General features: G+C 43.8%; 1 protein-coding gene across 2 annotated transcripts in view; it reads right to left on the reverse strand.

Annotated features, from left to right (window-relative positions):
- LOC124013911 (PRKC apoptosis WT1 regulator protein-like) overlaps positions 1 to 24,915 on the reverse strand; it is a 99,142-nt gene that overhangs the window by 17,114 nt on the left and 57,113 nt on the right. For both annotated transcript variants that reach the window (XM_046328472.1, XM_046328471.1), the window contains exon 3: positions 12,734 to 12,865. In XM_046328472.1, coding sequence (XP_046184428.1) covers positions 12,734 to 12,865 — 132 coding nt within the window. The remainder of the gene's footprint in view (positions 1 to 12,733; positions 12,866 to 24,915) is intronic.

Below are 24,915 nucleotides of genomic sequence, written 5' to 3' on the forward strand. Positions count from 1 at the left end.
GTATGCAGATGTGGATGGGCGTCTATTTTAATAAATCCATTGAATATACACCATCACAAAGAAATCTATGATTACTTTGGTTTAGGCAGGTGCTAAGAACCATAAGACTAATAAAATGCATTTTCAAAGGAATGAAATGGCATATTTTTTTGTTTAATTATGTTACTGGTCTATGCAGCCTGCAGGATACATGGCTGCGCCATGCAGATTAAATTAATAGTTGGCTATTTTGTTAATTAAAACAGAGAAGACGTACTTACATTCCCCTGCTCTGATCACAGGCAACACATTTTATAGTAATAATATAATGGAATATACTGTAACATTATCAAATATCAATAATATTTTCCCGCAACTTGAGTGACACGGTAACGCATGGAAACGCTGCCACGTAAACAAACAAGTTCTATTTTGAAACAGAGCCCATTGCCCTCATTTTTCAGAGTTGGTAAGTGATTGTATGTTAGAAACCTTAGAATCTGCTCTTTCCGATAATGTAAAGAAATGTAAAAGCTGACCTGGATCAACGTCCGTAGGATGATTTGAAAAAGTCACTGTTTTATCCACGTTTCATACATTTTCCTACCTTCACTTTGCTTTGTTAGACATCATGCACATTGATGTCTTGCTAACACATGTTTGCCAATTTCCTTTTTAATAGTAGGCAGCAGATAGTTATCTACAGTAAATAGGACTAATTGTAGGGTAGGGCAGCTCAGCCGCCGAAGTCACTTTAACAACCAAATGCAAGAATCTCCTCTGTGTTGTCTTAGGAATTCAACATTCTCAGTTTTATTTCTCCAACCCCCCATTGTCTCACCTCTGAGAAGCAGAGTTCACATCATATAGATCTGATATCTGATTGGAGGTTAACTTTATAGTAATACCATTGGCCAACAACTCAGATTTAGAATCTAAACAACTCAGATGCTTAAAAAATAAATAAATAAATAAATAAAAAATTTAAAAAAAGAGTCTAAGATTCATTGTTCTTTCTCTTTTTGTCTTCCTGACCTGCTGTAGTGAGATGCTCCCTCTTTCTTTCCTTCTTTCTCTACCCCATAGATTTCTGGGGCATGGCCTTTCAGGCTATGATTTCTCTCCTTCCCTCTCTGATCATGCATAGAATCATGCATAGAATGATTTGTTAATGTCAGTATTGCCTTGTAACTTCAGCTGTATGCCTTGTATGTGAATCCATTCATTTTCCAAAGTAGTAAAATACACTTTTATTTCAAATTCCATTCTCAGACATTTCTTCATTGCCTATTACTGTAACTCAACTATAGTGTTCTTTCATATTGCTAATTATCTTTATGGAGTAAGATAAACATTTTAATAGGCTAAATACTTAGTCTTATTAAGAGTTGCCCTTGAGGTATTTATAATATCATCTACACTGTACAAATATCTACACTGTCAAATATTACTTCCCACTACAGTAGCAAAACATGCTCAACATAAATGTCAACAAGTTATTGAAGCCTATAGCTTTGTGTGACTCCAGGAAAAGAGGAAAAGTACCATGGCAATGTTCTCCCTCTCATAAATCACATGCACATTGTTTAAAAAGGAATTTATGGGTGTTTGCGATCTGAAAGCCTTTGGCGCTTCGCAGCCCATTCAAATGTCAGAAATTCCAGAAGGCATTTAGCTTAATAAAAGTTCACATTAAAAGCAGAGTTGTAGTTTAAGTTTGACACGTATGTATATTTACCCATAAGTTCTTAGGTAGATATGAGGACCTTTAAAAATGTACCTTGTTAAATGTCAATACAAAAATATGAAATGCAGATTCCTGTGTGTGTTCGCTCAGGCTAAATGTTAAAGCATTTCTGTGACAATAGACATGTCCAGCTCAAGGACAGAACTACAATAATGTAAATGGAGAGAATAAATGCATTAAAAGGAATTCAGTGAAGCTTTGTAATTGACAGGTTTGATGTCGGACAAGAATAGACTGTTCATGATTTATTGTGTGCCAAAGCCGGTAAGATAAAAGGCAACGTTTTATACTGAGGCGTTGGTGGGACTATTAAACAGATTACTGCATTAAAGACTACCTCGCCAAAGAAAATCAATGTACAGGCTTTTTTTTACAGACAATACCTTTCATGGTAAAGTTAACAGCTTTTCAAGTCAGTCAGTCTGTGTCGGTCTTCCCATCTATCCATGGCCAAATATATAATTCATGACAATGTTCTCCCACTCATAAATCACATGCACATATCTTTTTAAAGAAGGAATTTAAGGGTTTGCAATCTGACAGCCTTTGTGTGCGAGACAGCCCATTAAATGTCTGAAATCCCAGAAGGAATTCCTAATAAAAGTTCCACAATAGGCCTATTTTTGCGTTCCAGCATTCTCCATCTATGTCTCCTTGCAAAGCTGCTAAATATCCCTATCTGTTACTCTGGAGGCTCTCGGTCATATTAGGAGTACACGATTGACATTTCAAAAGGTGAGGCCTAAGAATTCAACTGGAAAAATGAAAAGACTACAGCCAATGACCTATTTTAGCTGGCAGCAGTCTTGTAAAGGATAAATATGAATCTGGTTAACCTGATTTACTGACTTGTAATCTTGATCAACAAACGTGATACCCTCTGAAAATATTGTCTCGGGCTATACAACCAAACATCTGAACAGCTTAAAGAATATTACATCTAAGCAGGGAACCTTCATTTAATGCATTTGAAAACTGTCTAGGCAGGGAGGAGAAAGTGCCTGCCTTAAAGAAAGGATTCTCAAGCTTTGCTAGACTGACAGGTGCAAATAACAAATGGAAATGAGGGTTGTTAAAGTGTTGGATACCACAATGGGGTATGTGTCTTATTCATGTCGTTATACTCTAGAACGGTTTGCTTTAAAATCATTTGCACATACAGTACCACAATCAAAACATAATTGTTTTGCAATACCATATACTGTAGCTACATGTGTATACAGTGGGGAGAACAAGTATTTGATACACTGCCAATTTTGCAGGTTTTCCTACTTACAAAGCATGTAGAGGTCTGTGATATTTATCATAGGTACACTTCAACTGTGAGAGACGGAACCTAAAACAAAAATCCAGAAAATCACATGGTATGATTTTAAAATAATTACTGGGCCAATTGCGTGTCGCTTCAGGGGTCTCCCAGTCACGGCCGGCTGCGACACAGCCCGGGATTGAACCCGGATCTGTAGTGACGCCTCAAGCACTGCAGTGCCTTAGACAACTGCGCCACTCGGGAGACCCCCAAAAATATTTTAAGTCTTGAGACAATTGAGACGGATTGTGTATGTGTGCCATTCAGAGGGTGAATGGGTAAGACCAAACATTTAAGTGCCTTTGAACGGGGTATGGTACTATAGTAGGTGCCAGGCACAACGGTTTGTGTCAAGAACTGCAACGCTGCAGGGTTTTTCACACTCAACAGTATTCCATGTGTATCAAGAATGATCCACCACAATAAGGACATCCAGCCAACTTGACAACTGTGGGAAGCATTGGAGTCAACTTGGGCCAGCATCCCTGTGGAATGCTTTCAACATCTTGTAGAGAATATTCTCAATCCAAGATGGCGGCGCAGTAGGACGTGTATATCTGGCTTTGTCTCACCCAGTCTTATCCCTTGTAAATAGCCAGTCTTTTTTCGTATACATATCTTAATCTCACTTCTATCTACGAACTAAATATACTTTCCTGCAAACTGCCTCACCCAATGTTGTACGGATCTGCTATTTTTATTCCTTATAACTGGAACTTCCATCAGGTACTAGCCAGCTAACTAGCTAGTAGTCTGTTAGCTACGGCTAGCGGTCCTCAACTTCCCCCGGCCCCCCGGCATCAGCCAGCCCTAGCTCGGACAACACCTGCCAGTCTTGCACAGCGCGATATCAATCCCAGAGCATATCGGACTGCTTCTCTCTACCATATCACCGGATTCCTGCCGCTCTGGATCATTACTCCTAGCTAGCTGCTAGCTAGTTGCAAACGAGTGGCTACTGTTAGCTAACGCCTCTGTCCCGAAGCAAGCACGAGCTAGCCTCGAGTTAGGCCCATATACCAACTAATTCTAGGGCTACAATTACCTCCTTTGCCAATTGGCCTGGATCCTTTATTGTCGACACAGAGCCCTGCCGATCCATCACGACTGGACTGCCGACGTGATCACCCGATGTGGACTCAACAGGCTATTCTGTTACGATATCGCCGCAACTACAGAACCATCTACTAGCCCCGACCCGTTAGCTTTTTCTGAATGCTGTGTCACCTGCTCGCCCAGCGTTGTAGTGAATACCGTACAGCACCCCAACTCACCTATTGCTACTCTTTTGACCCTATGATCACTCAGCTACACAGCTGATGGCCCCTGGACAGTTTCAATAACACTGTACCTCATTTTGTTTACCTGTCGGTCCCAGCCTCGAACTCAGGTCCTGTATGTACCTAACTGACCCGCTCTGCCCTTTCTTCGCCATTCACCCGTTGTTGTCTTAGCTCTCCCAATCAACACCTGTGATTGCTTTATGCCTCTCTCAAATATCAAAATTCCTTGTCTACTGCTGTCTTGGCTAGTTCTTATTGCTTTATGCCTCTCTCAAATATCAAAATTCCTTGTCTACTGCTGTCTTGGCTAGTTTTTATTGCTTTATTTCACTGTAGAGACCTCAGTCCTGCTCAAAATGCCTTAGATAGCTTATGTTAATTGATGCCTCCAGACAAAGCCTCGCTCATCATCACGCAACACATAGGTTTACCTCCACTGTACTCACATCCTACCATACCCTTGTCTGTACATTATGCCTTGAATCTATTCTACAACACCCAGAAATCTGCTTCTTTTATTTTTCGTCCCCAGAGCACTAGACAACCAGTTCTTATAGCCTTTTAGCATGGGTTAACCTCTACATCACCAGAGGAACTGAGGAGGAGAAGGATAAGGGTATAAGAGTAGGATAATGTAGAGGTTAACCCAGGCGCTGTAGCCCCCAATTCCACTCCAACTCTCCTTCAATGGCCTCCAACTGCGCTTAAATGCATGTAAAAACTAAATGCATGCTCTTCAACCGATCGGTGCCCGCACCTGCACGCCTAGCATCACTACTCTGGACGGTTCTGACTTAGAATATGTGGACAACTACAAATACCTAGGTGTCTGGTTAGACTGTAAACTCTCTCTCTTCCAGACTCACATTAAGCATCTCCAATACAACATTTAATCTAGAATTGGCTTCCTATAAAGCAATAAAGCATCCTTCACTCATGCTGCCAAACATGCCACCATAAAACTGACTATCCTACCGATCCTAGACTTTGGTGATGTCATTTACAAAATAGCCTCCAACGCTCTACTCAGAAAATTGGATCCATCACAGTATCATCTGTTTCGTCACCAAAGCCCCATATACTACCCACCACTGCAACCTGTATGCTCCCGTTGGCTGGCTCACGTTGGCTGGCCCTCGCTTAATATTTGTCGCCAAACCCACTGGCACCAGGTCATCTATAAATCTAGCTAGATAAAGCTCCGCCTTGTCTCAGCTCACTGGTCACCATAGCAGCACCCACCCGTAGCATGCGCTCCAGCAGGTATATTTCACTGGTCAACCCCAAAGCCAACTCCTCCTTTGGCAGCCTTTCCTTCCAGTTCTCTGCTGCCAATGACTGGAACGAATTGCAAAAAATCACTGAAGCTGGAGACTCATATTTCCCTCACTAACTTTAAGCATCAGCTATCAGAGCAGCTTACAGATCATTGCACCTGTACATAGCCCATCTGTAAATAGCTAATCCAACTAACTTATCCCCATATTGTTATTATTTTTTAGCTCCTTTGCACCCAAGTATCTCTACTTGCACATTCATCTTCTGCACATTATCACTCCAGTGTTAATTTGCTAACTTGTAATTATTTCGCCACTACGGCCTATTTATTTCTTTACCTCCCTAATCTTACTTCATTTGCACACACTGTATATAGACTTTTCTATTGTGTTATTAACTGTACGTTTTTTTATTCCATGTGTAACTCGGTGTTGATTGTGTAGCACTGCTTTGCTTTATCTTGGCCAGGTCGCAGTTGTAAATGAGAACTTGTTCTCAACTGGTTTAAATAAAGGTGAAATAAATAAAATAAAAAACATATACCTGACGAATTGAGGCAGCATTGGGGGGGGGGGGGGGGGGTTGTTAGCGTTCTTAATGTTTCATATAATCAGTGTTTACAACGCACACCGTTTCAGAACTCAGAACCCAAACCACTCCCCCCTTTGGACCAGGCGCCACATGTGAAGCAGATAAGCTGGAGGAATGTTACCTATGGTGTTGTTTATCTGACAAGGCTCCAGGTTTAGGGAAAGTGTTTTCCTTGTACGGCTCACATACCACAGAGGGGTAAGGCCTGATAACCAGGAACACATGGGGTCCCCAGAGAGAGGCCCTCTGTGACACGGACATCACTGATTACACTACCTCACAAAGGAACGCAACCACAGGCAAGGAGAGAAAGACACCCATGTGTGTGTGTGAGAGTATTTGTGTATGTGCGTGCATACAGGTGTGTGTGTGATTCCATGTGTATCACAAGGTGATACTGTGTGGGGGAGGACGGGTTGGCAGCAGGCGATGGGGATACGAAATAGATGAGTAGGAACAGAGAAAGGATGACAGTGGAGGAGATAGTGCTGCAGCCATTACAGAACTCTCTCTGTTCTCCCTCTCACTGAGACTGGCTGGTCAGTAGGGCCGGGAGGATACCAGTATCACGATACTCGTTAGTATCGGGGGAAGGAAACAAAACACGAAGTGGGTTTAACATCTTTAGGAAAACAGCCCTGATGTTGGAAAACAAAAATCATTATGCTTTCATCCGGAGTCACATTTATTTTCCAAGCTGTAGCACACAATATTTTACATACAGCAGGTTTTTAAAGGACCAAAGAGTTTGGTCTGCTTCGTGTTTTCATTTTTTTTGTGGAAAACATATTGCAATACTGGTATTGTCACAGCAAAACTGCTCAGTGCTACAATGCTATTACCTAGTCTCATCTCCATGAACAGTTTGTTATAGGGCAGGAACAGACAGCTCTCCACAGAGGAAGAAGAAGGGCAGGACAGTGTTTTACTTGGTTCAGATAGATAGACCCAAGAAAGGATGAAAGGAGAGAAATACGAATCAACTATCAAATGAAAGTCAGAAAGCTCATTAATCAAGTTCACTTCTTATTGATGCAAAACTGTGTGGACTCAAAACGGTAGGGGATTATTTTGTTCTGCTGAAACATCAACGGTTCCTAGTATTTGAAGTTGCCAGTCCTGTCTCAGTTCAGACATCTTGATACCGGTGCAGAAGCTAAAAAGCCTGACAGTTTGATCTCGAGGTAGCTGTATATTACACAGACAACATGGCAAACGCTTGTCTGTGTGATAAATGGGGTCAGAATGAAATGGCACATTTTTGGAATGCTCTGTCTTTACAGATGTCGGCTTGACAGCTCCCTGTAAATCCACTCTTAAATTCTCTACGGCTCTCTCTCTCCCCCAACCCCCCCCCCCCCCTACTCTCTCTCGGTCTGTCTCAAATTCCCTCCTGTCTATATCAAATTTCAAATCAAATCAAAATTATTGATATAGCCCTTCGTACATGAGCTGATATCTCAAAGTGTTTTTCAGAAACCCAGCCTAAAACCACAAACAGCAAGCAATGCAGGTGTAGAAGCACGGTCGCTATTCCTCTGTTAGTTCGTCACTAAGGTCACAACGGCATGACACACAGCTGTCAAAATTCCCTAGACCAAAGGTAGGGAGTGGCAGAGCAATGGGTGAGATGCAGTGCGGGAGATCCCCAGTGGTTAGTCGTGGCGGTGCCCACATCTGCTCTGATTTAAGGGGAATAGGTTGTAGTGGTAAGGTGGGCTCAGCAGGCACCTCCATATTTCATTTCCTAGGGCTGAAGTGTAATCTGCTTATGTTTCAGCGGGAAGGACGTGTTACGTGATCTTAATCTTCTGGGTACACTATACGGCATGTCAACGGAGTAGAACCCTCTTCACTTTCAACACACGTGACACATAGGTTAAACGAGTGGGTGGCTCTTATTTCTAGTGAATTAAGTGTTTGTGGAGCTACTGACTTTAAATGATTAACTACATTTGGAAAGCTCTATATGAATATATCATCTGATACTGTATTGTACAGACAGAAACCATATCTGTAAATATAACACAGGGAGGAAATCCAAATAGTTTCCGCGGTTCCGCGGTTGCCTTCGTTACCAACATGTTCTCAAGTCCTTTCATGTCTCTGCATAGAGTGTTTGACAGCACTTCCATTGCACACTTGTTGACTGCACAGTAATGATCTCCTCAAGGCGAAAGTAACAGAAGATGATATTTCCAAAGTCACTGCTTATAGAAACAATCACATCAATAATAACCAACCTGATAGTAGGGTCTCCATCTTATTCACGTATGTTATGCTCTGGAATGGTTTGGTTTAAAATCAATTGCACAATCAAAATATCACTGTTTGCAAAACCATATACTGTAGCTACATTTGTATATATAAAATCAGTTTGGCCTTCCCATGGCATCTATTAACGCAGAGGCCTCAATGTTCCCAAACTGCATGCTCCATATCAATAGCATGTCATACATGCAGAATCATTCCTGCTGCAACACAGGCTCCAAATGAAGCTATAAGCACTTAGCCCTGTGGACCTTGGAGCTGAGCTGTGTTGTGACTGTCTCAAAAACACAGCTATCTAAGCAATATGTTTTTAGTACTGCTAATGTCATCACACCCAGAGAATGGTTATGGAATGCATTTGTATTTTGTAGCGTATTGTAGTGCATCATTTTGCAATACGAGCTGGTTTATATAGAGCAATGCATTGGTTGCGGCGCCCTCCTTCTCAAGCAGCCTATGGAGTGCTTTCTCTCTGACCAACAGTGCCTCTGTTTGGTGGCACTGTGGTATCTATCTATCTATCTCATCATCACATTCTGCTCAAGGGAGGGGAGTGTGTAAGTTGGGGCTGGACTCAGCTGTAGATCACCATGGGAATCAAGAGATCTTGTTTTGTACTATACACTTAGAAAAAAAGGGTACTTTGGGGTTCTTCGGATTATATTAAAGAAGCCTATACTATATATATATATATCCAGTGAAGACAAAAAACCTTGAGGGTTCTATCCCTCTCTAGAGTGTAATGGGGATTTTAGAAATTAAACAGCAAACAAAAGCTAACCCAGTCACATCAAAGAGCTAAGAGCTAACCTAACACATCAAAAGCTAACCCAGTCACATCAAAGAGCTAAGAGCTAACCTAACACATCAAAAGCTAACCCAGTCACATCAAAGAGCTAAGAGCTAACCTAACACATCAAAAGCTAACCCAGTCACATCAAAGAGCTAAGAGCTAACCTTACACATCAAAAGCTAACCCAGTCACATCAAAGAGCTAAGAGCTAACCTAACACATCAAAAGCTAACCCAGTCACATCAAAGAGCTAAGAGCTAACCTAACACATCAAAAGCTAACCCAGTCACATCAAAGAGCTAAGAGCTAACCTAACACATCAAAAGCTAAGAGCTAACCTAACACATCAAAAGCTAACCCAGTCACATCAAAGAGCTAAGAGCTAACCTAACACATCAAAAGCTAACCCAGTCACATCAAAGAGCTAAGAGCTAACCTAACACATCAAAAGCTAACCCAGTCACATCAAAGAGCTGCCAACCCGTCCTCCCCCACACAGTATCACCTTGTGATACACATGGAATCACACACACACCTGTATGCACGCACATACACAAATACTCTCACACACACACACACGGGTGTCTTTCTCTCCTTGCCTGTGGTTGCGTTAACCTTAATTATTCAATAAAGGTGTGTTCGACTCTCTCTCTCTATTGCAGAGCCTGGATGAGCTGGATGATGACGACGGAAGGGATAAGGCGAAGGAGGAGGAGCAGCAGCTGACACAGCTCAACACGGAACAGAACGAAGCCATGACCTCTGACCCTGGGGCATATATATATATATATATATATATATATATATATATATATATATATATATATATACACAAAGTTGATTATTTCATGAAAAATATATGAAGCCAAAGTCTTATTTTAAGCTATATACTAGATAAATAAAGTTGAAACGTTATTAGAATGAGCATGTTTGTAAGCTAGCTAGCTAAACAGAAAAGGCTAGGCTACTTTAATTTGCCACTTCACAAGCTAGCTTTCTCTTTCTAAGAAACCTTTTTTATTATGGGATATGCCAAATAGAGCTACAGACCCAGTCTGACATTAGTAATTAGCTAATTCTCTCTTTCATTTCAGAGTCAATTGAGGGGACTATGTTCATTAAAACCATTAGAAGACGGTTTCTGAATGAGAAGAGGTATGTAATAAATGATTTATAATAAATTATGAATAATAAAAATTGGTGATTCAATAGCCTAGTTAATCATTGCATGACTTTTAACACACAATCTTTTGCTCTCTCTTTCAGTATCCCAGAACTATCAGAGGCTCTCTCTTTCAGTATCCCAGAACTATCAGAGGCTCTCTCTTTCAGTATCCCAGAACTATCAGAGGCTCCCTCTTTCGGTATCCCAGAACTATCAGAGGCTCCCTCTTTCAGTATCCCAGAACTATCAGAGGCTCCCTCTTTCAGTATCCCAGAACTATCAGAGGCTCCCTCTTTCAGTATCCCAGAACTATCAGAGGCTCCCTCTTTCAGTATCCCAGAACTATCAGAGGCTCCCTCTTTCAGTATCCCAGAACTATCAGAGGCTCCCTCTTTCAGTATCCCAGAACTATCAGAGGCTCTCTCTTTCGGTATCCCAGAACTATCAGAGGCTCTCTCTTTCAGTATCCCAGAACTATCAGAGGCTCTCTCTTTCAGTATCCCAGAACTATCAGAGGCTCTCTCTTTCAGTATCCCAGAACTATCAGAGGCTCTCTCTTCAGGTATCCCAGAACTATCAAAGGCTCCCTCTTTCAGTATCCCAGAACTATCAGAGGCTCTCTCTTTCAGTATCCCAGAACTATCAGAGGCTCTCTTTCAGTATCCCAGAACTATCAGAGGCTCTCTTTCAGTATCCCAGAACTATCAGAGGCTCTCTCTTTCGGTATCCCAGAACTATCAGAGGCTCCCTCTTTCAGTATCCCAGAACTATCAGAGGCTCCCTCTTTCAGTATCCCAGAACTATCAGAGGCTCCCTCTTTCAGTATCCCAGAACTATCAGAGGCTCCCTCTTTCGGTATCCCAGAACTATCAGAGGCTCTCTCTTTCGGTATCCCAGAACTATCAGAGGCTCTCTCTTTCGGTATCCCAGAACTATCAGAGGCTCTCTCAGTATCCCAGAACTATCAGAGGCTCTCTCTTTCGGTATCCCAGAACTATCAGAGGCTCTCTCTTCAGGTATCCCAGAACTATCAGAGGCTCTCTCTTCAGGTATCCCAGAACTATCAGAGGCTCCCTCTTTCAGTATCCCAGAACTATCAGAAGCTCTCTCTTTCAGTATCCCAGAACTATCAGAAGCTCTCTCTTTCAGTATCCCAGAACTATCAGAGGCTCTCTCTTTCAGTATCCCAGAACTATCAGAGGCTCTCTCTTTCGGTATCCCAGAACTATCAGAGGCTCTCTTTCAGTATCCCAGAACTATCAGAGGCTCTCTCTTTCGGTATCCCAGAACTATCAGAGGCTCTCTTTCAGTATCCCAGAACTATCAGAGGCTCTCTCTTTCAGTATCCCAGAACTATCAGAGGCTCTCTCTTTCAGTATCCCAGAACTTTCAGAGGCTCTCTCTTTCAGTATCCCAGAGCTATCAGAGGCTCTCTCTTTCAGTATCCCAGAGCTATCAGAGGCTCTCTTTCGGCTGCTGCGGACAACGACATGCAAGTTGTTCTTCTACATCATAATAATTGTATGTCTGCATAGCATTTTGGCAGGTTAACTCATGCTTATTTCTGGAGATTAATTCATGTAAATTTTTTCTTCTTATCTGGAACCAGTCAAGCAGGTAGTCCAGTGCCTAAGGAGTTGGGCCTGTGGCTGAAAGGTGGCTGGTTCTAATCCCAGGTCGGGCGTTAAGACAAAATAAAAATGGCAGAATTGATCTGACAACTGGAGGGCTGCTGGGTTCATATCCTCAAAACATTCCCTTATGTTAGGCCCTTGAGCAAGGCCCTTAACCCCACAACATGCTCTCCATCAAGGGGCGATACATGCAGCTTGAACCTGTGGTTGTCTCAACTGTATGTGTGATGTCTGCTGTTTGGTGGTGGTTGAGAATGGAGCAGAAGACACCTTTTTGTTGATCACTAACTAATGGACAAAGTATTGTACTTCATATTTCCTAACTATGTTCGCATTGAATGGCAAATAATTCTAAAAACTATGCTGGTATTCTTTTGCCCATTATTTAATTGTTTATTAAAAGTATATCCTTAGCTCAAAATATGATTATTTAATAGTAGTAGCCATAATTCATAAATGGCACCGTTCAGTGTTCTCCAGTATATGGAACCATTTTGTTTCAGTGATCAAAGAACCATAAGTGTGTACAAAACTTGGGGAGCCAAAAGCCTTATTGGTTGATAGGACTTCAGCCCAGAGTGTTTCCTGGTCCGGTTACATGGTCAGGCTAAACTCCAGGCCCTAGGTATTACACTAAGGGGTAAAGGTCAGTGAGGTTGGGTGACATGTGACCTTGTCCTCACCTGTAGTAAGTGGGTGGTGGCCCCAGGGTCAGAGGTCATGGCTTCGTTCTGTTCTGTGTTGAGCTGTGTCAGCTGCTGCTCCTCCTCCTTCGCCTTATCCCTTCCGTCGTCATCATCCAGCTCATCCAGGCTCTGCAATAGAGAGAGAGAGTCAAACACACCTTTATTGAATAATTAAGGTGTGAATATAGGGGTCAACTTATTGAATGGTTTTTAGGTGCACATTTAAAAAAACATATGCTATACACTAAGTAACATATCAAAAGGATGTACATTATTGTAAGAGAGTGAGAGAAATAGAGAAATAAAGTGAGAGAGGCATGGGGAGTGAGACACCACCTTTGACAGCCGAGGTCATTCTCACTGTAACCGTGGTAACCTCCAGAGCGATGTGGCCCAGGTCCCCTTAATCCTCTTAAGACATTATTTATTTTACAGCCCCTAAACAGCTCTAACACAGCCTAGTCCACATTCACCGGGACATGCAGGAAACAAGAAGACGGTCGGCAAGGGGTCCTTACACTGCTGCTGTGGACGTGTAGTCAGAGAGGCCTTTTTGACAAGTGGAATGTCCCCGAAAACAAGGAGTCAACAACACCATGTGATGTAGGGGTCAGTCAGGGCACAGCGAGAAATTCTGAGAATGCTTCCAACTTTACTGAGGCATCTCTGCTCTCAGCTTAAATTGTTTATAATATATCATCTTGACTTCCTATTTAGGCAACTTAGTAGTGCATCAAAATAAATTAAGATACATTGAGAAAATGCAGTTTGACTTTGAACTTGGTTGTATCATCTGCATTGACAGAAACAGGAGCCAACCTCCCACTCGTACAGAACAAAAAACAGTCTTTCCTATTTCCACGCTGTGCAACGAAGAAAAAAAGTGCTTACTGAACGAAAAGGCCCTTGAATGGTAAAAATAGCCTTAAAAAAGGCTAAAAGGAATGTAGTCATTTGCAAAGACCTTCCTGCCAAAACATTTATCAGCACGCCTGGGGAAATGCCAACTCCTTTCTCCTCTAACTCAGCCAGAGGCGGACGCTAGCTGTTCCTGTCTGGCCTATGACATATTGACACACGCACGCACGCACGCACGCACGCACGCACGCACGCACGCACGCACGCACGCGCTACCTGTGTCAGTGCAAACCTCCTCAGTAAACGCACACTGCCTGCCTTTAGCCGTCTGACCCCTGCAAAGGGCACAGGGATGCTCTGTGCTATTTGATTTGCCAAAATGTTTCCCTACTCCTTCTCAACTGCCTACAGCGATACACAGCTGTAGTCTTCAGGGGTCAGAAACATAGAACTAATAACAGCCACATATGGAATAACGAGGGATATTACACAGTCTAACAGAAGTCAGTCTACATCGACACAGTGATTTAGGACTAAAAACGTTGCTATGCAACAGTTTATATCTGAAACTGGGTTACAAACGTTTATTTTGAATCACGGTGCTGGCTGTTTTACCCACTATTACTTCAAATAATTTCCATGCATTTGTCTTATTCCAGATAAAACAATGGGAGATCTAGGCTCATCCTTTTAAAAGGGATGTTTTTGTTTCTGATTTCAGCCAGTGAGGAGACTGTTAAGTCATATGGGTATATAACCTTGGTCCAGCATTCCCTTTCACATTATCAAGTCTTATAGTGAAGTATTATAGGATACTGTCCTTAGCATGCTAGTAGATACCATAGACTTCCAGTCATTGTGCTAATGCTGGCTAGCATTGGCTCGCAAAACTTCATACTGGAGGCAGAGACATACAAATAATAGTATACTGTATATGACTAATGTACAGAAACTAACTATTACGAATGGGTATACAGTATCATGGTGTAACTTCACAAATTATCCAACAGACAGCTGCATTTAAAATACAGATAAAACACACTTAGAACACATACACACACCTCGACTAGGGACAAGTATCACCTACTGAAAGCAGGAAGTGGTCTTAGTATTTTGTGTTTTCTTTATTATTTTGGTCAGGCCAGGGTGTGACATGGGTTAATTACGTGGTGTGTTTTGTCTTGTTTTTTTTTGTAGGTATTGTGATTGTGGTATAGTGGGGTTATCTAGAAAAGTCTATGGTTGCCTGAAGTGGTTCTCAATCAGAGGCAGGTGTTTATCATTGTCTCTGATTGGGAACCATATTTAGGCAGCCATATTCTTTGAGTGTTTCGTGGGTGATTGTTCCTGTCTCTGTGTTTGTTTGCACCAGATAGGCTGTTCGTGTTTATTCTTTTATTAAACATGTATCAAAATAACCATGCTGCATTTTGGTCCTCCTCTCCTTCCACGCAAGAAAACCTTAACATAGTGGTTGCCCTGGGAAACACAAAGTACATTTCCTCCCGTCGAGGGACTCAGATAAAGTGGTGATGATGACACACACCAGAGGGGAAGTGGAGGAGTGAGTTCTGAAAAGAAGCAGCCGAGTCCCAACATTCCTTCCTCTTCCTGTTTATAATGTGTGGGATCTCGGGCAGGCGTAAAGCGTGAGGCCTCTGAAGAGCGTTTACTCAACATGTTCTTGAGGTCTCCAAACGCCATAACACCCGTGTTCATGGGAAGACAAGTCCAGTTAAGAAGCTACATCTGGACCCGACTGTGGCGGTCTATTAGGAATGTGTGTGCTGGGTGGAAATGTGGTCTTTTTGGGGTAAAGTGATCTGCAATCTATCATTCTAATGCTGTAGCCATGGCAGGAGGAATTTGCTAAATGTCTGACTTTTGGCGTCTATACCTCCCTGAATGGACATTTCAGTGTCTGAAATAACACTGCTTATGTAATGGAGGTGAAGAATCTGAACTGTTTACAGCATCCACACCTTGTTAGATTTTTTTATTTTTAATCCTCAAGAACAATTTCCAACAGCTGCTCCTTGACAGAACTATAGCTGCAGACAGCTTGTACAGGCAGAGCACTCATAACATCTCTCTCTCCTCAGTGTGGTCATACTTAATATGCCCTTCCTAAACACTAACAATATCTTCTCTCTCTCCACAGTGTGGTCATACTTAATATGCCCTTCCTAAACACTAACAATATCTTCTCTCTCTCCACAGTGTGGTCATACTTAATATGCCCTTCCTAAACACTAACAATATCTTCTCTCTCTCCACAGTGTGGTCATACTTAATATGCCCTTCCTAAACACTAACATCTTTCTCTCTCTCTCCTCAGTGTGGTCCTATATCTAAATATCCCCTTCCTAAACACTAACACTCATAGTATCCTATCTCCCTCCCTCCCCAGAGGACCCATTTGAAAAATCGAACCTGACCGCCAGCGCCAACTTGTTAACGTGCCAGCGCTCTGTCCGTTTACTCCTCAGATGTATGAATCAACAAGCAAAGGGCACCTCCGTCCGCTGGTATCGTCTTCCCACTGGAGGCTGCTGCTACGGTGGTATTGTGCGACCGTGTTTAATGACTTATGTGCATTAATTACCTGCCGCCTGCCCTGGCACTGACCGAGTTCATTTGGATGATGTGTTAAGAGATGGAGAGGAGCAGTGAGGAGAGGAGAGGGACAACGGCACTGAGGTTATTCACACACTGCCCACTGTTCGTTAATAATCAGCGTTGTTCGTTCAGCCTCAGGTATGACCTGGCTCACCAATACAACACAGAGCTCTCTGGAGGAACTCAGGTCTGTCAGAGATCTTAGGGAGAAAAAACATCCACGGGTGAGAATCGGGGGATAAATGTGACACTTGAGGACGTTGTTGCCCATGTGGGTTAAAGTAGAGGTTTGCCAGCTATGAGGCCTGAACCATATCATCTGACAAGGTCATAAGAGCTGGTGTAAAATATGACTGTCTGGTTATCGCAACAACTTATGTTCCCAAGTGGAATAATAATATAATGGAGGCAGATTAGGTGAATGCTGCATTACCCACAATGCCTTTTGGCGGCATAAAGAGTCCAAGAGAGTGGTGTTCAGTGCCAGGATTCAGGCAAGCTGTCATGGCACGCACCCGCACACACAATGAGAGCGAAGAAGAGGCTGCAAACTGCTGTGGGCTGTCAGACAGATGGAGATGCTGGTCAGCTATTGGGCCAACCTTAGAAGCTCAGGGATGGTTTAAGTCAGTGCCAACTCTCTCTCCCCAAACCCAGAAAGCGGGATTTATCGCCCCTGTTAATCCCAGACTGGTTTTGTTCCCAAAATATGTTGTTTTTCATTTAACTTCTGGGTTGAAATTCCAAATAAACTTGTTTTTCCTTGCAGGGGTTGGCTTGGGCCTTTAAGTCAAACCGTGTACAAGACATTCTCATAAAATGCAGCTTGTCTTGGCTGTGAGTACAACTTCTTTATGTATATATATTTTTTAATCAATGTTTATGAAGCACAAGCCTGGACTGGGAAAGGACCATTAAACTGGGTCTAAAGCAGAAGTCCACATTTCCCCCTTTTTATCAAACTTTACAGCAATAATGTTTTAACATGGTGGATGTTTTAACCATGTTTTAGCATGGTTAATACTCCACCAGACCTCACAGGGATGGAATCTCCACGTGGGGTGACAGTAAAAGTATGCCATTACAAAACATAGGCTACAACTACTAGGAAACGCAGTATATTTCCTCATCAATCCTGAGACAGTACCAGCATCAGCTTCTCTCTCTGTTGTAGTTAGACCTGGGCAGCCAGGAGGCCAAGCAGAGGTCTACTGTCTGACCTCTGGCCCCAGATTTAGTCCATCTGTGGGAATAGACCATGCAACAACAACGCACTGTGTCTCTCACTGTGCTCTTGTTTTGCCAGCCTCATTCTATGCTCTATAACCTCTGTGGTTTGGCTGAAGAGCCAGGAATTGAACTGCTGGGCATGTTATGAGGCTTTGGGGAAGAGTGAGGGCAGAGAAGGTATTAAAACAGTCTCAGGGCCTAAACTCCTAAAATGGTAGCTTACACTGCAATTACCACCCAGCTCTGTACTAACCCCATTCCTAATGTTGTATCACAGAATGAGGTTGTCTTATTTTGGAGAGCATTACGATTTTATATCGACTGTGAAAGAGAATCAATTAAATGGAGCAATAATTGCCATGTGTAGCTAATGGATAACAACTGTTTGGTTGTCCATCGGTCTATGTAGCCCCCAGGAGAGGCCTGAGGCAGACCTTATTAAACATTGAATATATATGCCATTTGGCAGACGCTTTTATCCAAAGCGACTTAGTCGTGTGTGCATAACATTTTACATATGGGAATCGAACCCATGACCTTGGCGTTACAAGTGCCATGCTCTACCAACGGAGCTACAAAGGACCACCGGTCAGTCTCCTGACAGAGGCACTGCTTTAGGCAGGATGAGCCCTGACCTCAGAGGATGTGTGGTCATGACATCACCCCGGTTTCATCCGCAAGCTGTCAGACCGGTCATAAGAACAATGAATGAGAGTTTATCGAGTTGCTCAACCGCCATGAAAATATCAAAGGCTTTTTCATGGATACAATTAGGTGAAAACATACTTAAATTACATGTATTGCATTATGCATTCCTGGTGCAAAATTAACATAGATTTTTCATAGGCATCCTTCTATGAGGAGAGTTCTCTGCCTCATGTTTTATTCCCAGCCTTAAATGTGGCGTGCAATCAGACAGTCATTCAGTCAGAGACAGTGACAGTCAGACAGTCATTCAGTCAGAGACAGTCATTCAGTCAGAGACAGTCAGAGACAGTCATTCAGTCATTCAGTCAGAGACAGTCATTCAGTCAGAGACAGTCATTCAGTCAGAGGCAGTCAGACAGTCATTCAGTCAGAGGCAGTCAGACAGTCATTCAGCCATTCAGTCAGAGACAGTCATTCAGTCAGAGACAGTCATTCAGTCATTCAGTCAGAGACAGTCATTCAATCAGAGACAGTCATTCAGTCAGAGACAGTCATTCAGTCATTCAGTCAGAGACAGTCAGACAGCCATTCAGTCAGAGACAGTCAGAGACAGTCAGACAGCCAGACAGTCAGAGACAGTCAGACAGCCAGACAGTCAGAGACAGTCAGACAGCCAGACAGTCAGAGACAGTCAGACAAACATTCAGTCAGAGACAGTCAGACAGTCATTCAGTCAGAGACAGTCAGACAGTTATTCAGTCAGAGACAGTCAGAGACAGTCATTCAGTCAGACACAGTCAGACAGTCAGAGACAGTCATTCAGTCAGAGACAGTCATTCAGTCATTCAGTCAGAGACAGTCAGACAGTCATTCAGTCAGAGACAGTCAGACAGTAATTCAGTCAGAGACAGTCATTCAGTCAGAGACAGTCAGACAGTCATTCAGTCAGAGGCAGTCAGACAGTCATTCAGTCAGAGGCAGTGACAGTCAGACAGTCATTCAGTCAGAGGCAGTGACAGTCAGACAGTCAGACAGTCAGAGACAGTCATTCAGTCAGACAGTCAGAGACAGTCATTCAGTCAGAGACAGTCAGACAGTCAGAGACAGTCAGACAGTAATTCAGTCAGAGACAGTCATTCAGTCAGAGACAGTCAGACAGTCATTCAGTCAGAGGCAGTCAGACAGTCATTCAGTCAGAGGCAGTGACAGTCAGACAGTCAGAGACAGTCATTCAGTCAGACAGTCAGAGACAGTCATTCAGTCAGAGGCAGTCATTCAGTCAGAGGCAGTGACAGTCAGACAGTCATTCAGTCAGAGGCAGTGACAGTCAGACAGTCATTCAGTCAGAGGCAGCCATTCAGTCAGAGACAGTCAGACAGTCAGAGACAGTCATTCAGTCAGAGGCAGTGACAGTCAGACAGTCATTCAGTCAGAGGCAGTCAGACAGTCAGACAGTCAGAGGCAGTGACAGTCAGACAGTCATTCAGTCAGAGGCAGTCAGACAGTCATTCAGTCAGAGACCGTCATTCAGTCAGAGGCAGTCAGACAGTCATTCAGTCAGAGACAGTCATTCAGTCAGAGACAGTCAGACAGTCATTCAGTCAGAGGCAGTCAGACAGTCATTCAGTCAGAGGCAGTGACAGTCAGACAGTCATTCAGTCAGAGGCAGTGACAGTCAGACAGTCAGACAGTCAGAGACAGTCATTCAGTCAGACAGTCAGAGACAGTCATTCAGCCAGAGACAGTCAGACAGTCAGAGACAGTCAGACAGTAATTCAGTCAGAGACAGTCATTCAGTCAGAGACAGTCAGACAGTCATTCAGTCAGAGGCAGTCAGACAGTCATTCAGTCAGAGGCAGTGACAGTCAGACAGTCAGAGACAGTCATTCAGTCAGACAGTCAGAGACAGTCATTCAGTCAGAGACAGTCATTCAGTCAGAGGCAGTGACAGTCAGACAGTCATTCAGTCAGAGGCAGTGACAGTCAGAGACAGTCATTCAGAGACCGTCATTCAGTCAGAGGCAGTCAGACAGTCATTCATTCAGAGGCAGTGACAGACAGTCATTCAGTCAGAGGCAGTGACAGACAGTCATTCAGTCAGAGGCAGTGACAGACATTCAGTCAGAGGCAGTGACAGTCATTCAATCAGAGGCAGTGACAGTCATTCAGTCAGAGGCGGTGACAGTCAGACAGTCAGAGGCAGTGACAGTCAGACAGTCATTCAGTCACAGTCAGAGACCGTCAGACAGTCAGAGACAGTCAGTCATTCAGTCAGAGACAGTCATTCAGTCAGAGACAGACAGTCATTCAGTCAGAGGCAGTCATTCAGTCAGAGACAGTCATTCAGTCAGAGACAGTCAGACAGTCATTCAGTCAGAGGCAGTCAGACAGTCAGACAGTCAGAGGCAGTGACAGTCATTCAGTCATTCAGTCAGAGGCAGTCAGACAGTCAGAGGCAGTGACAGTCAGACAGTCATTCAGTCAAAGGCAGTCAGACAGTCATTCAGTCAGAGACAGTCAGACAGTCATTCAGTCAGAGGCAGTGACAGTCATTCAGTCAGAGGCAGTGACAGTCAGACAGTCATTCAGTCAGAGGCAGTGACAGTCGGACAGTCATTCAGTCAGAGACAGTCAGACAGTCAGAGACAGTCAGTCATTCAGTCAGAGGCAGTCAGACAGTCATTCAGTCAGAGACAGTCATTCAGTCAGAGACAGTCATTCAGTCAGAGACAGTCATTCAGTCATTCAGTCAGAGACAGTCATTCAGTCAGAGACAGTCAGACAGCCAGACAGTCATTCAGTCAGAGGCAGTGACAGTCATACAGTCATTCAGTCAGAGGCAGTGACAGACAGTCATTCAGTCAGAGGCAGTGACAGTCAGACATTCATTCAGTCAGAGGCAGTCAGACAGTCATTCAGTCAGAGACAGTCAGACAGTCATTCAGTCAGAGGCAGTGACAGTCATTCAGTCAGAGGCAGTGACAGTCAGACAGTCATTCAGTCAGAGGCAGTGACAGTCAGACAGTCATTCAGTCAGAGGCAGTGACAGACAGTCATTCAGTCAAAGGCAGTCAGACAGTCATTCAGTCAGAGACAGTCAGACAGTCATTCAGTCAGAGGCAGTGACAGTCATTCAGTCAGAGGCAGTGACAGTCAGACAGTCATTCAGTCAGAGGCAGTGACAGTCGGACAGTCATTCAGTCAGAGGCAGTCAGACAGCCATTCAGTCAGAGACAGTCAGAGACAGTCAGACAGTCAGAGACAGTCAGACAGTCATTCAGTCAGAGACAGTCAGACAGTCAGAGACAGTCAGTCATTCAGTCAGAGGCAGTCAGACAGTCATTCAGTCAGAGACAGTCAGACAGTCATTCAGTCAGAGACAGTCATTCAGTCATTCAGTCAGAGACAGTCAGACAGCCAGACAGTCAGACAGTCATTCAGTCAGAGGCAGTGACAGTCATACAGTCATTCAGTCAGAGGCAGTGACAGACAGTCATTCAGTCAGAGGCAGTGACAGTCAGACATTCATTCAGTCAGAGGCAGTCAGACAGTCATTCAGTCAGAGACAGTCAGACAGTCATTCAGTCAGAGGCAGTGACAGTCATTCAGTCAGAGGCAGTGACAGTCAGACAGTCATTCAGTCAGAGGCAGTGACAGTCAGACAGTCATTCAGTCAGAGGCAGTGACAGTCAGACAGTCATTCAGTCAGAGGCAGTGACAGACAATCATTCAGTCAGAGGCAGTGACAGACAGTCATTCAGTCAGAGACAGTCAGACAGTCATTCAGTCAGAGGCAGTGACAGTCAGACAGTCATTCAGTCAGAGGCAGTGACAGTCAGACAGTCATTCAGTCAGAGGCAGTGACAGTCAGACAGTCATTCAGTCAGAGACAGTCAGACAGCCATTCAGTCAGAGACAGTCAGAGACAGGCAGACAGTCAGAGACAGTCAGACAGTCATTCAGTCAGAGACAGTCAGACAGTCATTCAGTCAGAGACAGTCAGACAGTCATTCAGTCAGAGACAGTCAGACAGTCATTCAGTCAGAGACAGTCATTCAGTCATTCAGTCAGACAGTCAGAGACTGTCATTCAGTCAGAGACAGTCAGACAGTCATTCAGTCAGAGACAGTCAGAGACAGTCAGACAGTCATTCAGTCAGACAGTCAGAGACAGTCATTCAGTCAGAGACAGTCATTCAGTCATTCAGTCAGAGACGGTCAGACAGTCATTCAGTCAGAGACAGTCAGACAGTAATTCAGTCAGAGACAGTCATTCAGTCAGAGACAGTCAGACAGTCATTCAGTCAGAGGCAGTCAGACAGTCATTCAGTCAGAGGCAGTGACAGTCAGATAGTCATTCAGTCAGAGTCAGTCAGACAGTCATTCAGTCAGAGGCAGTGACAGTCATTCAGTCAGAGGCAGTGACAGTCATTCAGTCAGAGGCAGTGACAGTCAGACAGTCATTCAGTCACAGTCAGAGACCGTCAGACAGTCAGAGACAGTCACAGTCATTCAGTCAGAGACAGTCATTCAGTCAGAGACAGACAGTCATTCAGTCAGAGGTAGTGACAGTCAGACAGTCATTCAGTCAGAGGCAGTCATTCAGTCAGAGACAGTCATTCAGTCAGAGACAGTCAGACAGTAATTCAGTCAGAGACAGTCATTCAGTCAGAGACAGTCAGACAGTCATTCAGTCAGAGGCAGTCAGACAGTCATTCAGTCAGAGGCAGTCAGACAGTCATTCAGTCAGAGGCAGTCATTCAGTCATTCAGTCAGACAGTCAGAGACAGTCATTCAGTCAGAGACAGTCAGACAGTCATTCAGTCAGAGACAGTCAGACAGTCATTCAGTCAGAGACAGTCAGAGACAGTCAGACAGTCATTCAGTCATTCAGTCAGACAGTCAGAGACAGTCATTCAGTCAGAGACAGTCATTCAGTCATTCAGTCAGAGACGGTCAGACAGTCATTCAGTCAGAGACAGTCAGACAGTAATTCAGTCAGAGACAGTCATTCAGTCAGAGACAGTCAGACAGTCATTCAGTCAGAGGCAGTCAGACAGTCATTCAGTCAGAGGCAGTGACAGTCAGATAGTCATTCAGTCAGAGTCAGTCAGACAGTCATTCAGTCAGAGACAGTGACAGTCATTCAGTCAGAGGCAGTGACAGTCATTCAGTCAGAGGCAGTGACAGTCAGACAGTCATTCAGTCACAGTCAGAGACCGTCAGACAGTCAGAGACAGTCACAGTCATTCAGTCAGAGACAGTCATTCAGTCAGAGACAGACAGTCATTCAGTCAGAGGTAGTGACAGTCAGACAGTCATTCAGTCAGAGGCAGTCATTCAGTCAGAGGCAGTCATTCAGTCAGAGACAGTCATTCAGTCAGAGACAGTCATTCAGCCAGAGACAGTCAGACAGTCATTCAGTCAGACAGTCAGTCATTCAGTCAGAGACAGTCATTCAGTCATTCAGTCAGAGACAGTCATTCAGTCATTCAGTCAGAGACAGTCATTCAGTCAGAGACAGTCATTCAGTCAGAGGCAGTGACAGTCATTCAGTCAGAGGCAGTGACAGACAGTCATTCAGTCAGAGGCAGTGACAGACAGTCATTCAGTCAAAGGCAGTGACAGACAGTCATTCAGTCAGAGGCAGTGACAGACAGTCATTCAGTCAGAGGCAGTGACAGACAGTCATTCAGTCAGAGGCAGTGACAGACATTCAGTCAGAGACAGACAGTCATTCAGTCAGAGGTAGTGACAGTCAGACAGTCATTCAGTCAGAGGCAGTCATTCAGTCAGAGACAGTCATTCAGTCAGAGACAGTCATTCAGCCAGAGACAGTCAGACAGTCATTCAGTCAGAGACAGTCAGACAGTCATTCAGTCAGACAGCCAGTCATTCAGTCAGAGACAGTCATTCAGTCATTCAGTCAGAGACAGTCATTCAGTCAGAGACAGTCATTCAGTCAGAGACAGTCAGACAGTCATTCAGTCAGAGACAGTCAGACAGTCATTCAGTCAGAGACAGTCAGACAGTCATTCAGTCAGACAGCCAGTCATTCAGTCAGAGACAGTCATTCAGTCATTCAGTCAGAGACAGTCATTCAGTCAGAGACAGTCATTCAGTCAGAGACAGTCAGACAGTCATTCAGTCAGAGGCAGTGACAGTCATTCAGTCAGAGGCAGTGACAGTCATTCAGTCAGAGGCAGTGACAGACAGTCATTCAGTCAGAGGCAGTGACAGACAGTCATTCAGTCAAAGGCAGTGACAGACAGTCATTCAGTCAGAGGCAGTGACAGACAGTCATTCAGTCAGAGGCAGTGACAGACAGTCATTCAGTCAGAGGCAGTGACAGACATTCAGTCAGAGGCGGTGACAGTCAGACAGTCAGAGGCAGTGACAGTCAGACAGTCAGAGGCAGTGACAGTCAGACAGTCAGAGGCAGTGACAGTCAGACAGTCATTCAGTCACAGTCAGAGACCGTCAGACAGTCAGAGACAGTCATTCAGTCAGAGGCAGTGACAGTCATTCAGTCAGAGGCAGTGACAGTCAGACAGTCATTCAGTCAGAGACGGTGACAGTCAGACATTCAGTCAGAGACAGTGACAGAAAAGATGATCGGTTCAGGTGAGCATTATTTAAAATGACTCAATCAGAGAAAACAACCTTGGTAAGAAGATGCCACACAACAAGCTCTGAAAAATGGTGTAAAATATTATGAATGCATGTCATTCGCTGATCTTATGTTACGATGTAGCAATTTTCCAGTCGTATGGAGAATTGCTTAATTACATGGTTGCCTCTTCATTCCTAATGAATAATTAGCAG

This window comes from Oncorhynchus gorbuscha, linkage group LG25 (genome assembly GCF_021184085.1).
Source record: "Oncorhynchus gorbuscha isolate QuinsamMale2020 ecotype Even-year linkage group LG25, OgorEven_v1.0, whole genome shotgun sequence".
Classification (NCBI taxonomy): Eukaryota; Metazoa; Chordata; class Actinopteri; order Salmoniformes; family Salmonidae; genus Oncorhynchus; species Oncorhynchus gorbuscha.